Genomic DNA, 18,828 nt, shown 5'->3' with positions numbered 1-18,828 from the left:
TTGGCTTCCTAGGGTTGATCTTGTTGGGGGATTTCTGTGCCTCCTGGATATGGTCAGTTATTTCCTTCTGCAGGGAAGTTTTCAACTATTATTTATTCAAATAAACTTTCCCTTTTCTTCTTCCTCTGAGAATGTTATGCTTGATGAATTTGCTAAGTTTCCTGTCTGTTATCATTTTGCATAATTTTTTTTTCTCTTGATTACTTTCCATTACTCTGTCCTCCGGGTCACTAATTCATCTTTTTGCTTCCTTTAGTTTGCTATCTATTCTATCTACTGTATTTTTAATCAGGCTCCATGCCCAGCCAGAAGCCCAGTGAGTGACTTGAACTCATGGCCCTGAGCTGGAAACCTCAGCTGAAATCAAGAGTTGGTAACTGACTGAGTCACTCAGGCAACTCTCCCTCTAGTGTATTTTTAATTTCATTTATTGTGTTCTTCATCTTTCATTGGCTCTTTTTATCTTTTTTTTTTTTAAGAGTCTCACTAATGTCTTCCACTCTTTACTCAAGTCCAGTGAGTATCTTTATGGTCATTACTTTAATTTTTCTATCAGACACATTACTTATCTCTGTTGTACTTAGGTCTCTTGTGGTTTTCTCCTCCTCTTTTATTTGGTACATAATCCTCTATCTCCTCATTTTGGCTAACTCTGTGTGTCTAAGTGTTACGGAAGTCAGCTACATTTCTGCTCTTGAAAGTAATGGCCTTATGAATAAAAGGTCCTGTAGTGCCTTGCAGTGCAGTGTGCCTTGTTCCCCAGAATCTGGTGCTTCAGGGGTGTCGCCTATGTGTATCACACACACCCTACTGCTGTGTGTTGGCCACTTTTGCCTTTAGTCCAGTCTTCTGCAATGGCTTTCTTTGCCTGTTGTGGGCAGTGCTTGGTCCCCGTGTTGTTAGTCTGGGGCCACCTTGGGCTTGAGTTTAGTCAGACCAGGCATTTGCCTGAAATGTTATAGCACCAAACTGAAGGGTGCTTTCCCTGTGTTGTCCCCTGAGAAACTGTTATTGGTTGGTGGGCCTGCAATCTGACCAAGCTGACTGCCTGCAGCCCACTGCTGGGATTGTCCGATTGGGTGTGTGGTTAGCCTTCCCTCACCCAAGGGCAGGAGTCCCTTTGGAGCGGAGCTGGCCCATCATAGCTGCTTGCACACTACCTGGCTATTGGCTCCAGCTTGAATAGCCACCAACCAACAGCTGCTGGAAGGGGCAGGGCCCACAGTGTCCACAAGGTTTGTGCTGCCAGTGCAGGGTGTAGCTGGTACAGCCGCTGGTCTGGGCCTGCAGTTTTTGCAAGGCATGCTGGTCTTCAGTGGGACCAACCACCACTGGAGGATTGAGGCTTCACAAAGCCCAGGAGTTGGGAGCCTTGGTGTTGGCAAGGTATGCCAGTGTTCTGGGAGGAGACCCTCAGTGCTGGGACTGAAGCAAGCTTGGCTAGATGGGGCAGATCCCCTAAGAGGGCAGGTGGTGGTATGAAGAAGTTAGGTAGTAAGTGTCAGTTCTGGGCTAGTTCTGAAAGGTGGCCATGTGTTTGTGCTATGGTTGGGAGAGGAAAATGGTGCCTGCCAGCTCCTTTGTTCCTGGGTGAGTCTCCCAGGGTTCTCTATCCTTTAGGGACACACTCTGAAATTAGTAAATAAACCCCCTGTATGCCTCAGGCTACTATGCCTATGCTGTATCCCCACGGATTATTTGTAGTGCTGTCTTTAAGGGTGGGGAATCAGCTGACTGTTCCAGAAATCATCCTGCTGATTTTTAAAATCTGAGACTTTAAGTTCCACTGATTATTGTGAGAACTCACAAAATTCAGCCCCTCTAGTTTTCAAAGCCAAATGTTATGGCACTTAATCTTCCCCATTCAGCCTCCCGTGTGATTGTCTTTCTCTCCCCTCTCCACATCCATGGCTCCCTCCTTTCCAAGGACTGCCAGGGTTCATTTGGCTCTGACCACATCTCCATCCTTCCTAACCTCTTCAGTGTGGCCTCTTCTCTACCTTTAGTTGTGGAGTTGGTTTCACCAGTCTTTGGGTTGTTCTGTGTTTTTTTTTTACACTGATATGAACATTACCTAGTTGCATCTGTGGACCAAGGTGAGCTTTCCGCCATCTTACCAGATGCTCCACCTCAATTCCTTTTTTTTTTTTTTAAGATTTTATTTATTTATTTAATAGACAGATCAAAAGTAGGCAGAGAGGCAGGCAGAGAGAGAGGAGGAAGCAGCTCCCCACTGAGCAGAGAGCCTGATGCAGGGCTCCACCCCAGGACCCTGACACCATGACCTGAGCTGAAAGCAGAGGCTTTAACCCACTGAGTCACCCAGGTGCCCCTCAATTCCTTTTTATCTTTCAGAAATGCCTCAGTGTTTATAGTTCATTGATAAGAGTTTTCCTAATTTTTTGTAGAGCTATAGATTTTCTTTTTTATCCTTAGAACTTTTTTCCCATTTCAATGGCATTTGGAGAAGAAGAGGATGATAATATGAAGTTCAGTGCATTCCTCTTGAATCAGAATTTTCATCTTCTCTTACTCTATATATTCTCATTGGGAAATTTGATTCAGATATTTCAGTTACCATTTTTATAATGATGGCTTCCAAATCCATGTCCTTTACCTAAAGTCTGTCACTTGCAGAGCCCTATTTATTTAACTGTCTGCTAGTAGATATCCACACTCACATGTCCTATGGGCACTTCAAACCGCCCATCAACAGGTGAACTGATAAACAAATTATGGTTTAATCACACGATGGAATACTACTTAGCAATTGAAAAGAAGGAACTGCTGAGGCATGGAACAACATGGATGAATTTCAAAATAATGATGCCAAGTGAAAGAAGCCAGACAAAAAAGAATATATGCTGTATGATTTCATTTATGTAAAACCTAGAAAATACCACTCTGTAATGACAGAAAGCATATCAGTGATTGCCAGGGGAGGTTTTTTGGCTTGTGGTCGGGAGTGAGAGGGGAGATAGGAGGGAGGGATTACAAAGAGGCAAGAGAATACTTTTGTGGTAATGGATATATTTATTTTGTTGATTCTGGTAATGGTTTCAAAACCCATCAAAGTTTACACTTTATACATGTTCAATTTATTATATATCAATTATACCTAAATAAAGCTGGAAGAAAACCCTCACTATTAAAGGCTTTTAACGAAAAAACGGCAGTTCCTGCCCACTCTTCTCTATCCCCAGCCCCATCGTCCTCCCCAAAGACAGACACTTTGAACTCCTTCAGGGCTCTTCCGATACACAGGCCATGTTCTAATATGCTTAGTCTGTTGCTTATTGATTCGTCCTTTTAGAACTTCTGGCAGTCTCTGTTTATTCTATATGGTAGTTGATTATTGATTTGTCTTACTCTACCATTTTTTCTTCTCTTCCCAGTGTTCTAATATAATTCTTGGTTAAATCAATCAATCTCCAGTGCTAGCATTACTAGGAACATTAAATATTGTACATTACTGAGTCGAGTAGTTTGCTTTGATTGAATGTATTTCTTTAATACCTTCCCTCTTGGTTAACACAATAACTACATTTTCTCTTATTTGCTTGTTTTTTATGTACCTATAGCTTTTTTTCTTGATGTCCTAGACTTTTAGACATCTAACAGCAATTTTTCCAGATGCTTAAAATACCATATAATCTGTCAGTTCCAGTCCCCCAGTGCCATTCCCTTGAGGCATTCATTCTTCCTTCAGCTATCTGTCCTTGTATATTTGCCCTGATTGCTTTCTGGACTAGATACATAGTGGTAAGGACTACAAAGAAACACAAATCAGAACAATGGAACAGAGAATGGAAAGACATTTTTTTTACATAGGGTGGGCAGGGAATGCTTCTCTGAAGTGACAGTTATGCAGAGACCCAAATGAATGAGGACACAAGCCATGTGACTGTGTGGAAGAAGAGTGTTCTAGGTAAAGGGAACAGCAAATACAAAGATTCTGAAGCAGAAATACACATGGAATTATGAGAAGCAAAATGCCAATTTAGTGGCATTGGAGTGAATAAGAGAAAGCATGGTAGGAAATGAGGGAAAGGGTGGTTGGAAAGTGGCCAGGGGCCAGGAAATCTGCGGCCTCATAGGACTTGATAAGAACTCTAGAATTTATTCTAATGGAGTCTTTTTAAAAAGGACAAGCTTACATTTTAAAGAATCACATTGGTTGGAAGGTGGACTGAATGGAAATGGACTGTCAGATTTTCGAGAGTGTTAAGTAGTGAGACCATTAGGAAGCTATTTCAGTAGTCTAGGTGAAAGATTTAGTGGCTTAGGCATAGTAACTTAGTAATAGTGAGAAATGGTCAGATTTGAAATCAATCTTACAGGGGAACCAATAGGATTTGCTGCTGGATCAGATATGGGGTGAGAGACAGAGAGGAGTAAAAGATGAGTCTTTGGATTCTTGGTCAGAGCAACTTGGTGAATGGTGGCACTACCTGAGATGGGGAAGACGGAGGGATTCTTTGGGAGATAGGATGCTGTGGGATTGAGTTGTGTTTTGAACATACTGGGTTTGAGATGCATGTTGACAGCTTATTGGAATTCTCCAAAGGCAGGTGGTCATCAAATAGAGGGTTCACAGGATAGATGGGGCTGGAGATGACTTTAGGAATCTTCGTGTACAGTTGGTATTTAATTCCATGGTTCTGGATGAGTTTCTCCTGGGAGTGAGTATAGATAAGGTAGAAATCTGAGGATGGAACTCCCGAGTACTCCAGTATGTAGAATTGGGAAGTAGAAGAGAATCAAAAAAAGAACAGCAATGAGATAGGTAGAAATCCAGGAGAATTCATATTCTATAAGCCAATTGAAAAAAAAAAAAAGTTTCATGAGGAGGGCAGGATCCACTGTGTAAAATGTTATTAAGAATTTAGTAGGATGAGGACTTAGAACTGACTTACTGGATTTGACAATGTGGAGTTTATTGGTGGCTCTGACAAGCTGTTTCACTGAAGTATGAGGACGATTGAAGGAAGGCTCAAGAGGGAGTGGGAAGAGCAGAATTCAAGAAAGTAAAGACAACTGTTTTGAGGAGTTTTTCTCTAAAGGGGAACAGAAAAATGGAATAATGGCTGGATGGGGATTGGGATGTAAAGTCAAGGAAAGATATTATTGTTTTGTTTTGTTTTGTTTATGGTGGGAGATAATAGAACAAGTTTGTCTGATGGGATAATCACTGTAGCATAGGGTTTGGAATTGGGGGGTTGGAAGAGAGGAGAATATGAGAGAGATCTCTGTGAAATAAAATTGACTGGAGGCACCTGGGTGGCACAGTTGGTTAAGCGTCCAACTCTTGATTTCAGCTCAGGTCATGATCCCAGAGCCATGAGATTGAGCCCCACATTTGGCTCCATGCTCAGCACGGAGTCTGCTTCAGACTCCCTCTCTCCCTCTGCCTTTCCCTCTCCTCACACTCTCTCAAATAAATAAATAAATCTTAGAAAAGAAAGGAAAATTGACTAAAGGTTAAGCCCAGAAATGTTTTAGTAATAAGATTGCAGTGTGATACCAGGTTTTCAGTTAGTAAACTAGTACATTTCTGTTCTGAAAAATGTTCTTATATTCTTTATTTGATTATCATCCATACCCCATTTTCCCTCTAATTTCTGGAACTCCTTTAGTCATGTGTTGGACACTTGGACTGATCCTCTAATTGGGAGGATTTTCTCTCTAACTGTCCATCTCTTCCCTCAGCTTTATCTTCTAATCCTTCTATAGAGTGTTTTTGTTGTTGTTGTTTTTTTAATTTGAGCCATCTTACTATTTCAATTTTCTATAGCACCTATTCCTTTTAAATGAATGCAATTTAAGATATTAAGGTTTTTATTTGTTCTGTGATTCATTTTCTTTTGTTCCCTGCATAATCTGTTTCCTCCAAATATTCAATTATCTGCTTGCTTGTTTTGGTCTCTCATCCTACTAAATTCTTAATAACATTTCACACAGTGGATCCTGCCCTTCTTATGAAACATTTTTTCTCTCTTTGATGTGCGAGGCTTTCTTCAGACATCTGATGATCCTCGGCTGCCCATTTTTATTTGTGTGGGGCACTAAAAAGCTCTGTGTGCAAGAATGGGGCTTGTTATTGGTGGGCTTCATAGTAGGGTTAGCTCAAGGTCAACTCTCTTTTTCACTGTCAGTGTGTAGAGCTCTTCAAGACTGTTGAGTTTTTTCAAAGAATGGGGATGGTAGGTATATGCCTGAACAGAAGAAGAACAGGAAGATGAGGGCTTCATATTTCTGTAGGTTGACTGTTATAGCCCCCCGCTTTTCAGTTTGTGCATTATCTCTGCCCTGTGCTTGATGCCCCAAGTGCAGAACATTTCCAGCTCCGTTTCTTCCAGAAACAAGGCTGGTAGAATGCAGTAGTCATCTGGACTGGAGTAGGGGTGAGGATAGACTTTTGTGCTACTTAGTACCTCAACAAACTGAGACTCTTGGATTATTTAGAGCACATGAGCTCATTGTCATCTCAATTCCTCCACTCCTGCTTCAAAGTACACCTCATGTCCCATTAAGTCACTTTCCACTCCTCTAATGGCTCTCCATCTTGGGAAGGCTGGGGCTTTCTTTTTTGTTGTTTTTATCATTGGAAAAGTCATGTATGCTAATGTAGTCTCTTCTGTTCACTTCTAATTGGTTAGTAGCTTTTTTTTTTTTTTTATTATAAGAGGAAAGGGGGTAAACATATGTGGTTAATGTGCCAGGTTTATCCAGAACCCATGTGCCTTTTCTGAAGTATAATCATCACAATGTTTATTGAGTGCCTACTACATGCCAGACTCTGTTTGAAGAGCTTTACATTTATTAACTCCATACTCATAACAGTTTTATGCAACAGGTAGTATTATCATTGCCGTTTTACAGTTGAAGAAACTGTGGCAAAGAAAAGTTAACTAGACAAAGTTACACAGCCAGGAAGTGGGGGACTAACATTCCAGCTCAGCTGTCAGACTCTAGAGATACTTCCTGCTTTTAAAACTCTCCAGTAGTATTCATTCCTTGATTTCCAAAATCCAGACAACTTAGCATGCCATTCCTGTTCTCCAGGATCAAGCCTAGCATACCTCACCAATCTCAGCTCTCTCTACTCTGCCCTTAACACCACCTCTTTGACCTTATATTCAAGCCACACTAAGCTTGCCCTGCATGGATAAGGGTTTAGTGATCCTCATGCCTTTTTCATGCTGTTCCTCTGCCTCAGACATTCCTTCATTCTCTAGAATACTCAGTACAATGTTAGGGTATTCCTTTATGTACTTATAAATTTAAAATTTGCATAAGTTATTTTACCTAGCAGTCAACTCATGCTTTTGATTTGATTTAGCATGTCTTCTTTAAAAATGTATAATTTAATAAAATAATAATATTCTATTACATATGAAGGGTCCATAAGTCTAACAGACTAACTGAAATTATCTCCTTAAAATTTCATTGTATTGAGGGGCACCTGGATGGCTCAGACAATAGAGAAAATTACTCTTGATCTCAGGGTCATGAGTTCAAACTCCATGTTGGGCATAGAGATTAGTTTAAAAATAATAAATTAGGGGCGCCTGGGTGGCTCAGTGGGTTGGGCCGCTGCCTTCGGCTCAGGTCATGATCTCAGGGCCCTGGGATCGAGTCCCGCATCGGGCTCTCTGCTCAGCGGGGAGCCTGCTTCCCTCTCTCTCTCTCTCTGCCTGCCTCTCCATCTACTTGTGATTTCTCTCTGTCAAATAAATAAATAAATAAATCTTTAAAAAAAAAAAATAAATAAAAAAAAATAAAAATAATAAATTAATAAAAGTGAAAAAAATTTTGACTGTATTGACAATGAGATATTCTTTTAGAGTATAAGTGAGAAGGTATATACTTTAAATAGTGAATAAATTCCATTCATTTGTTATTAAAATGTTTTCTAACCTTATCTTGCTGTTTTTCTTAATAGCCTTTTCTTCCTCTGGCAAATTTGGAATGCTCACCAAACATCGAAACTTTCCTTTGCAAAGCTTTTGTACCAGCTTGCACGGAACAAATTAATGTGGTTCCACCTTGTCGTAACTTTTGTGAGAAAGTATATTCTGATTGCAAAAACTTAATTGATACTTTTGGTATGCGATGGCCTGAGGAACTTGAATGTGACAGGTAAATTATGTTTTCAACTGAAAGCTACCAGTGATCTTTTAATGTTGGTTTTAGTTTTCCAGAATGTTTGTGACCGGCTCTCATTATTTAATTCAACAAATGTTTATTGCACACTTAACATTTGCCAGCCACTGTGGTGTAGTGTTTTGGGCACTTTGGTGAACAAAAACAGATTTCCAGTGGGAATTTACTGTGGGGTAGGAGGAACAGATAGTAATAAAATAATTATAATAATAAATGTAAAATTATAACCATGCTAGAGACAACAAAGGAGAAGTACAAAGTTCTCTGAGAAGATGTAAGGGTGCCTTTGACCCAAACTGAGGGGAAATGAACTTATTTTCAATTCACTGCCCATTTGTACATTGACCTTGACTCATTACTTTTGTCTCCTATTCGCTAGACATTGGGGGATTGTAATTTGAAACAGTCTACTGATATAATGAGACTTCACATGATAAAGCTGGGAAGATGCTGTATCTATCTTTTTTTTTTTTTTTTTTTTAAGATTTTATTTATTTATTTGACAGAGAGAAATTACAAGTACACTGAGAGGCAGGCAGAGAGAGAGAGAAGGAAGCAGGCTCCCTGCTGAGCAGAGAGCCCGATGCGGGACTCAATCCCAGGACCCTGAGATCATGACCTGAGCCGAAGGCAGCAGCTTAACCCACTGAGCCACCCAGGCGCCCCTGTATCTATCTTTTTGTGTCTTTATCTGTAGACTAGATTATAGAAGGTTTGTGAAAGTCAAATACTTGCGGTGGATAATTGTTTCCAGGAACAACTGATAACATATAATAAAGTTGAGGATACCCATACTTACATTCTAGGCAATACCCTTCTATAGGAGCTTTTACATAAATAAGGAATCACACATGAGAATACCGATTGCCACATTATTCCTAAATTTTTTTTAAAAAAGGGGAAATGTGAAACTCCATTGTAGAAGAATGAATAGTAAATTGTGATGTACTTATACACTAGAGTACTGTGATACAGTAGATAAAATTAATGTAGTTGATCCACATCTGTACACATGGATAAATCTAAAAATTATAGTGTTAAGTAAAAAAAAGGATGCTACAGGATAAGATATAGTATGATGTCATTTATATAAAATTCAAAACCTGTAAAACAATATTATATAACATTATGGTTAGAAAAAATCACAGAGTAAAAATTTTTTCAAATGCAGAAGGAGAATAAAAACTGAATTTGTGGTAATGAGTATTTCTGGGGAGAGAGAAAGGAGAATAGGACCAGAAAGGGGTCCCAACTGATCTCTACTGTTCAGGTCCCACATTGGATGTGTAGAGATTACTTAAAAATAAAATCTTATAAATAAATAAATAAATAAGTAGTTTTCTTCTTAGAAACTCCCACTAATTTATTTTTACTTTTTTAAAGATTTTATTTGAGAGAGAGAGAGTACAAGTGGGAGGGATAGAGGAAGAGGGAGAGGGCCAAGCAGACTACCCCATGAGCAGAGAGCCCAACGTGGGTCTCAGTCCCAGGACCCCAAGATCATGACCTGAGCCCAAATCAAACATTTAACCAACTGAGCCACCCAAGTGCCCCAAAACTCCCGCTAATTTTTTTTTTTAAAGATTTTATTTATTTATTTGACAGACAGAGATCACAAGTAGGCAGAGAGGCAGGCAGAGAGAGAAGGAAGCAGGCTGCCTGCTGAGCAGAGAGTCCAATGTGGGGCTCGATCCTAGGACCCTGGGATCATGACCTGAGCCAAAGGCAGAGGCTTTAACCCGCTGAGCCACCCAGGCGCCCCAAACTCCCGCTAATTTTTATACCATATAGATCCTCCAAATTAACACTGGTATGTAGAAACTCAACTGAGCAATAAACTTTTTCACAAAATAGAAAATGTATCTGTGTATATCACTCCAGTCTACCGTAAACAAGGGAGACAAGGAGTAGAGACTTCCAGTTACAAAATAAATGTGTCGTTGGAATATAATGTACAGCATGGGCAATGTAGCCAATAACATTGTATTAATTTTGTGACAGATGGTGATTAGATTTACTATGGTGACCTTTTCTCAATGTATATAAATGTCAAATCACTATGTTGTGCACCTAAAACTCATATAATATTGTATGTCAACTCAATTAAATTAAAAAGAGCCAGCCAAACTGAAACAGGATAGTGATTAATTAAGCTGGTCCCTAGTCTACTTCTTGGTGATCTTCTTGCCTTTAAGAATGTAGAGATCACCTGAACTCAATCCAGGGAGGGGAAGGGTGTCATTTCAGCCAATTTTAACTGTCAAAACCTTGTCATATGGTTGAGCTACTTTGCTTGTGGGCATTAGAATACAAGTGAACTTCCCCAAGACTTTTCTAATGCTGTAAACAGACAAGCCAACACTTTTTTGTCTGGAGACTACTAATTAAGAAAAATTCTTTTTCTTTTCTTTTCTTTTTTTTTTTTTAGGATAAATTCTTTCTTAAATATTTATTCTTGGAAGCAGAAATTATTTAAAAATTATTAATTGGGGCACCTGGCTGGCTCAGGCAGTGGAGCATGATCCTGAGTTCAAGCCCCACCTAGGGTATAAAGTTTACTTTAAAAATTTACAAAATAAAAATTATTCATTGATCATTTTCTGAGTAAGGAAATGTTCATATTCACTTGCCTTGTATTAAATATATGTTAGCGTATTGGGGCCTCGCTAACAACTACTAGTGTTCAGTTAATTTCAAAGCTCTAACCTTTAATCTATCCAGGTTGTATGTCTTCCCATCAATTATGAATGCATAATGTAGTACTTTATAGCTGGAAAGCATAGCATTAAAACAGTGAATCAGTAAAAATATTGCCTTTGATTTTTATAATCTCTACAGATTGCAGTACTGTGATGATACCGTTCCTGTAACTTTTGATCCACACACACAGTATCTTGGTCCTCAGAAGAAAATAGAGGAAGTTCAAAGAGACATTGGATTTTGGTGTCCCAGGCATCTGAAGACTTCTGGGGGACAAGGCTATAAGTTTCTTGGAATTGACCAGTGCGCACCTCCATGCCCTAACATGTATTTTAAAAGTGATGAGCTAGAGTTTGCAAAAAGTTTTATCGGGATAGTTTCAATATTTTGTCTCTGTGCAACTCTGTTCACATTCCTTACTTTCTTAATCGATGTTAAAAGATTCAGATACCCAGAAAGACCAATTATATATTACTCTGTCTGCTACAGCATCGTGTCCCTGATGTACTTCATCGGATTCTTGTTAGGCGACCGCACAGCCTGCAACAAGGCAGATGAGAAGCTAGAGCTCGGGGACACGGTAGTTCTGGGCTCTCAGAATAAGGCTTGCACGGTTCTGTTTATGTTTTTGTATTTTTTCACAATGGCCGGCACGGTGTGGTGGGTGATTCTTACCATTACGTGGTTCCTAGCGGCAGGACGAAAATGGAGTTGTGAAGCCATTGAACAAAAAGCGGTGTGGTTTCATGCCGTGGCGTGGGGGATACCGGGTTTTCTGACTGTTATGCTTCTTGCTATGAACAAAGTCGAAGGAGACAACATTAGTGGTGTTTGCTTCGTTGGCCTTTATGACCTGGATGCGTCTCGCTACTTCGTGCTCCTGCCTCTGTGCCTTTGTGTGTTTGTCGGGCTGTCTCTTCTTCTAGCTGGCATTATTTCCTTAAATCACGTTCGGCAAGTTATACAACATGATGGCCGGAACCAGGAGAAACTAAAGAAATTTATGATTCGAATTGGAGTCTTTAGTGGCCTGTATCTTGTGCCCCTCGTGATACTTCTGGGGTGTTACGTCTATGAGCAAGTGAACAGGGTCACCTGGGAGATAACTTGGGTCTCCGACCACTGTCGTCAGTACCACATCCCGTGCCCTTACCAGGTAAAGAGCATTTGTATTAGTTTGCTATCCTTTTTAAAGATTTTATTTATTTGAGAGAGAGAGAGAGATTACCTGAGCCTGTGGGGATGGGGAGATGGACAGGGAGAAGCAGATTGAGCAGAGAACTCAACACGGGGCTCAATCCCAGAACCCTGAGATCATCACCTGAGCTGAAGGCAAATGCTTAACCAACTGAGCCACCCAGGGACCCCTGTATTAGTTCATTATTTAACTTTAACACAGTGGACATTCCCTGGACATACACTTGAAATAGTCATGAACATGACATTAGATTTTCCATAAGAAAATCCAGTAGATGGAAAGATTGGGCATTAGCTGAAGCTGAGGTCAGGCCTTGAGTTCTTGCCTCAAGTTTAGACTTTGGTTACGATAGTTAAAGTGCCTCCTTTAGCTATTCTTTTAATAAAAATTAAATTCGGTTGCAAAGGCAAATAAATAATAATGAGGAACAGAAACAAGAAGAGGTCTGTCAACTTCTGCTGAAGTGGGAGTTGTTTTTAATTCTTCACTTAGTGCAGGGAAACCTTATTTGGGTTTATTTAATTTGATCGTGTCATCTTATAATGTTTTTGTTTCATCTATGCTTATAAAAACAGAACTTATTTTACTATATGGAATTGATACTTCTTTCACCCTGACCAACCAAATTTTTTAAAACATAAACAACAATGCATAAGGACTCTAAAATACTATGTTGTTCCACTGAATTTAAATGCAATTTTTTGGTAGATTTTAGTAGAAGGCAAATAGATGAATACTCAAAGCCAGATATTTTGGCAATTATAAGAGGCTGCAATACTTATAGGGAAAAGATGCTGGGAAATCAAGTCAAGATTTAGGATATTCTTCCTAAATATATTTAAGTGTTTTCCTTTTCTAGCTATATATTTTGATATGCAGATAAGTTCTTCATTCGGAACTTTAGTAAAGAATATTAAAGCAGCACTGTTCATTATAGTGCACTATGTCAAACATTTTATAATACAACAGACTGAAAATTTATACTTTCTGTTCAAGTTTTACATTGATGGTATAGACTTCTTTCCACTTAAAATGTATCACTGAAATTTTTATTATTCACTGTTTTTTTGTAGGCAAAAACAGAAACTCGACCAGAATTGGCTTTATTTATGATAAAATACCTGATGACATTGATTGTTGGCATCTCTGCTGTCTTCTGGGTTGGAAGCAAAAAGACATGCACGGAATGGGCTGGGTTTTTTAAACGAAATCGTAAGAGAGAGTAAGAAGCTACTGAATTATCTGATGTTGTTTTAAATTAAATAGAACAAATACCAAGGAACTATTCAAGTCATTATTGTGCCAGAGTTTCATTATGCCAACTGTTATATCAAATTTGGAAATCTTTTTCCTGGAGAAATATACTTTATTCTGTTTGGCATTCATTAAAATAGACTCTGACCTATACTATTCTATTGAAATATGAAAGAAAGATTTGTTAAGTGTGCATTTTCTTTACACAGCTTATATTTAATATTATTACTGCTATCACTGGATTCATTAGTTCAGATGCAGCATTTTAAATTTTATCAATGATAAAAGATTAAATGGGATCAAATATATGTAAGGAAAATTATAGACTATGACTCAAATATATTATATGATCGTTTACTACCTTTAAGTTTTATCACACATAGTGCTGGATTAAAATGGCTTAGGGCAACTTATTTGCCCTAAGATGGTAAAATTTTAAGCTTATGTAGTATTTTATAACAATATAGTAGATTTACAAGTAAATAGTTCATTTTGGTTAATTATATACATTATATGCTCTATACAGCCAACAATGTAGCATAGGTTTTTAAACTATTCCCCATTGGTTTGATTAATAAACTTTTTTGTGGTAAAAGTTCAGAACTATGGATCTTTTCTAAGTTTTTAAAGTCTGAAGAATTGCATTTTTTTTAAGATTTTACTTATTTATTTGACAGAGAGAGGGAGAGAGCACACAAGCAGAGGGAGACGCAGGTTCCCCACTGAGCAGGGAGCCTGACTGAAGAATTGCATTTAACTGGACTTTAATTTTTTGCAATTATTACATATCTACTCCATATTTATATACATCACAGTTCAGTATAATTTGCTAACTTTAATGTTAGCAAACAATTAAATTTAACAACAACCATTCTACATCCTTTATTTTTTGGTTTACTTTTATATTGATGTATTTACATGTGATAAATAGCTTATCCCCTACGGTATGCTGCTTTGAGTTTCCTTGTCAGTTTCCTCCTTAGGTTTAGCCTCTCTAATTTTTTACCAATCTACTTGTGCCGACAAAGGCAGCTAACAGTGTATGCAAAAAAGATTTCACGTCATGGCAATCTACTTATAGCTCATAGTATCTGTAATCCCAGATTTCATAACTATAAGTCATTTAGAACTTTTAACCTGATCAACTAAAGATTTTAGTATAAGATTTATGCTTTTTGGCTTCTTTTTCTTTCTTTCTTTTTTGTCCCCCTGCTTTTTGGCTTCTCGATAGCACTTAACATTTACCTAGTAAGCCCGCTCCTTGGTTTCTCTTACAGTCCAATCAGTGAAAGTCGAAGAGTTCTACAGGAGTCATGTGAGTTCTTCTTAAAGCACAATTCTAAAGTCAAACACAAAAAGAAGCACTACAAGCCCAGTTCGCATAAGCTGAAGGTCATTTCCAAATCCATGGGAACCAGCACAGGCGCTACCGCCAATCACGGCACTTCCTCAGTGGCTATCACTAACCATGATTACTTAGGACAAGAAACTTTGACAGAAATACCAACCTCCCCAGAAACATCAGTGAGAGAGGTGAGAGCAGACGGAGCGAGCACCCCCGGATCCAGAGAACACGACTGTGGGGAGCCGGCCTCCCCAGCAGCATCCACCTCCAAACTCTGTGGGGAACAGGCCGACAGGAAGGGCCGGGCAGGCAACGGGACAGATAAGATCAGCGTTTCAGAAAGTACGAGGAGTGAAGGAAGGTGAGCTCCGATTTTGTTCTGTTAAATCGGGACTGCTTTGAATATTGCATTATGCATTTTTTATTAAAGCATAGCACATCTGGAAAGAAAATGTGCTAGGAGATGACGTGTGTCCATATATTTAATCCAAGGAAGTTTGGGTATAAGAAGTTTGGGTCCAGCCTGTAAATATGCTATTTGGTAGTTCAGTTCTTAGCTTGGAAAAGAGCCTTCATGAATGTTGTTTGCATAGGAGTGTGATGTTCTTTTCCGTGGCTGTTGTTAAGTGTTGCGTGTATATTTGGTAAATGTTTAGGAGCCTTTTGAGATACAGGCTATTGAGTTGTAATTGCTACTGTATCATAGTACTAAAAGGTATTTGTCATTTTATATGAAGATGATTATGTTTTTTACTTTCTGAACATGAAAGGATATTGACATTATCTTTAATGAATTTTTCCAAATGGTCATAGGTGATCCAGACACAGGTAAATATCGAATTAACCAGAATGCCAATAGCTAAGTACTTTTAGGTCTCAAGGTTGTCTCGCCACCCTCCTCCCAAACTAAATCAGATGCACTTCTTTGTGTTCCCGTAACAGCTTTTGCTGTTTCTAATTAGATATGTGCCTTTAAAATGGGATCGGGAGGGAGACAAACCATAAGAGACTCTTAATCTCACAGAACAAACTGAGGGTTGCTGGGGGGAGGTGGGTAGGGAGGGGGTGGTGGGGTTATGGACATTGGGGAGGATATGTGCTATGTTGAGTGCGATGAAGTGTGTAAACCTGGCGATTCACAGACCTGTAGCCCTGGGGCTAATAATACATTATATGTTAATAAAAAAATTTTAATTTAAAAAAAAACCTCCACTAGATTTGTAAACCCTCAATTTGTAAAACCTCAGAGCTGAGGTCTGATTCATCATTGTGTTGGAATTAAAATGTCTCATCCTTGGTGGGAAATGAATAAAATATTTGCTAAAGCAAGGGCCGGAATTCTGTCTTATTAACTGTATTCCTGATGCTACAGTGTGCTCAGCCCACGCATGGGTGGTGCTTAATGCAATTTCTGAAGTTAGCAAGAACTGTATTTGAAAAGAAAGTATATGCACTTTGAGGTGTCAGGGTACACATAAAGAGTTTTAGTTAATTATGCAAAAAACTCATGAAAAGTGGATGGCAGCTGTAAGGACATTTGGCATCACATCTGCGCTTTGGTCTGTAATATGTCACCTTTCGTCTTTTTACCTAGGCTCTCTCCAAAAAGTGACGTCCCCGAGCCTGGCCCAGTGCAGAACAGCAGCTCACAGGCCCCAGGTTCCTCGGAGCCGGGCAGCCCAAGAGGCTCTGCATCCCTGCTCGTTCACTCGGCTTCCGGGGGCAGGAAAGAGCAGGGCCGTGGCAGTCACTCGGATACGTGAGGGGCGGGGTTGCCTGCCCATTGCAGAGAAGGGAGTTCATACTACACTGGCGGGGACAGTGTGCCGTCTTAGCGACATCACTGTCCCGTTCTTTTGCACTGAGAGCTACACCGTCGCTTGTTACACTGGAAACGGTAGATTCCGAGTATAATAGGATTCATTTCGCACAGAAGTTGGTGATGACAGTATACCCAGGAAACAGAAATGTGCAGGTTAATAATATTTTTTTAAGTTGTGTGGGAGGAGGGAGTGAGAGGAATCTTCCTTTTCTATTTATGAAGATTCTACTCTTGTTAAAAGTATTTTAAAATGTACTATATGCTCTTTCACTTTTATGGTCTAAAATCAAGATATTACTTTGCTAAAGTATTTAAAACTTTGTGTCTTTTTTTTTATACATTTGAAAATAAGTTTCTATGTATTTGAACTTTGTTTTTTTTTTAGGAATCCTGGAAAAGCTACTCAAATATTTTTGTCATGTTATTCTGATATTTTAGCACTACTTTGGTAGCTTTTACACTGAGTTTCTAAGAAAATTGAAAAATAATACTTTTATAGTATGAAAAATATTTGACACACCAGAAGGTTTTATAATGGGAATTCACCTTTAAAAACCCACTTATTCCACTTTATCATCTTCCCTGTGTGAATTTTATAGTCTTATTGTTTTAGAAATTTCATACATCTATTATGTCACTAAAATGAGGTGCTTAATGTCCACTGTTGATTGTATTATGCTGCTCTCTGATCCTTCTAAATTTTTAAATGATATGTCCTGAAGGATTAGGTGAAATGTTATTACTCTTTTAGAAATTAAGCCAAGTGCAATTGATTTCCTTTTTAAAAAAAAAAAGTTTTATGACCACTCAAGATTGTATTTTTATGACCATTTATACTTGCTTGTACTTTTTTTTTTTAGTTGCTTGTACTTTTAACTTTTTTAACGTTTAGAATACTAAAGCTTGTACAGTATCTTCATCAGACATTATGTAGAATTCATTCCTGTACCGAAATAGGATTTTGCTAAACATTTAAAAGTGTGCTTAAAAAAAAAAATGTGTTAGCACTATTAGTGTCAATCAAATGGGGGAAAAAATGTAGTCCTGATAAACATACTTTAAAATATTGAAGAATTTTCTTAATTTTATTTCCAATTAAGTGTTCTACCTTGAACAACATTTTCTGATGCTTTTGGTTTTTTCCTCTATTTAGCATTCTATTAAGCATAAAAAGATTATCACGTAATGTATGGAAAATGTAAATATTAACTTTTCCACATTTTTTAACTTTGCATACAAATTATATGATCTTTCCAGTAATAAAGTTTTCTCTGTATAAGAGATTGTGGAGTATTGTGTTTATTTTTAGTGGTCCTGACCCAGGAAGTGGTAGAACTTTTCAGATCAGGGGCTCCATTACTAATTAGCCAAAAGCTTTAAACTGGAAAAGGAGAAGTTGGGACTCAAATTTTTCATTTGTTACCGTTTTTCCCAGAGTATACGTGATACAGCCGTATTTATCATACTTTTTAAAGCCAGTGGGAGACCTGAAGGATGAGGTAAAGCAGTGGTAAATAAAACAATACTAAATTAAAACATTTTAAAAAACAAATAGGATAGTGAGGAATTGCCAGGCTAAGACCTTGGAGAAGAAAGAAATTCACCCTGCCAGCCCCCACAACTGGGGCTTCTTTAGCCAAGGGAGCATTTAATGGAATGGGTGGAAAAGGTGGCTGAGTGGTTGAACAGTTATTGCCAGCGTCCAAGGGCTGGGTTCAAGGGAAGGAGTGTCCACACACCACACTCCACTTAGAGTTGTGACCTCGAAAGGATGTATCCTTTTGAAGGAAGGAAGTGTGAAGTGTAGGGACAGCAGCCCTGCTTCAAGTTATCTGCATGGTCTAGAAAAATCTCTTACTCTGGAATTAGAATAAGGTAGTTCTGGATTAGTCATAGGTAGAAGCAAATGGAAATCTTGTCTGGAGGAAGAAAACGCTATTCTCTGTACTCTACAAATACTTTTTCAAATATGATGTTCATCATATAGTCAAACAGAGACAAGCATGCAAAAACAGTGTATGAGTAAGAATCAGCACTAACATCTGACGGGGAAAAGAGCCAGAGGTACTCCTCGGGGATGAGGCACGGATTTCTTAAACTCATGTAACTTAAAAATATCACAAAAGGAAAAATGAGACACCACTACACCTATCAGAATGGTTACAAGCCAAAAAAAAACTGACAATATCAATTTCTGGTAAGGATGCTGAGCAATAGGAACTCTCATCCACAGCTAATGGGAACGCAAAACGGTATAGACACTCTCAAAAACAGGCAGTTTCTCAACGCAGCCGGACTTGGTCTTCCCATGCGATCCAGCAGTCACGCTCCAAAGTAGTTCCT

General features: G+C 38.7%; 1 protein-coding gene across 2 annotated transcripts in view; it reads left to right on the top strand.

Moving 5' to 3' along the window:
- FZD6 (frizzled class receptor 6) overlaps positions 1-17,766 on the top strand; it is a 36,893-nt gene extending 19,127 nt beyond the window's left edge. For both annotated transcript variants that reach the window (XM_059165871.1, XM_059165872.1), the window contains exons 3-7: positions 7,946-8,142; positions 11,005-12,022; positions 13,138-13,286; positions 14,596-15,024; positions 16,258-17,766. In XM_059165871.1, the coding sequence (XP_059021854.1) occupies positions 7,946-8,142; positions 11,005-12,022; positions 13,138-13,286; positions 14,596-15,024; positions 16,258-16,426 (1,962 nt within the window). In that variant the 3' untranslated portion in view covers positions 16,427-17,766. The remainder of the gene's footprint in view (positions 1-7,945; positions 8,143-11,004; positions 12,023-13,137; positions 13,287-14,595; positions 15,025-16,257) is intronic.
- The last annotated feature ends 1,062 nt before the right edge of the window (positions 17,767-18,828 follow it).

Source organism: Mustela lutreola, chromosome 3 (assembly GCF_030435805.1).
Source record: "Mustela lutreola isolate mMusLut2 chromosome 3, mMusLut2.pri, whole genome shotgun sequence".
In the NCBI taxonomy this organism is placed as follows: Eukaryota; Metazoa; Chordata; class Mammalia; order Carnivora; family Mustelidae; genus Mustela; species Mustela lutreola.
The sequence above is the reverse complement of the archived record's forward strand: the minus strand, read 5'-3'. Positions and strand labels throughout refer to the sequence as shown.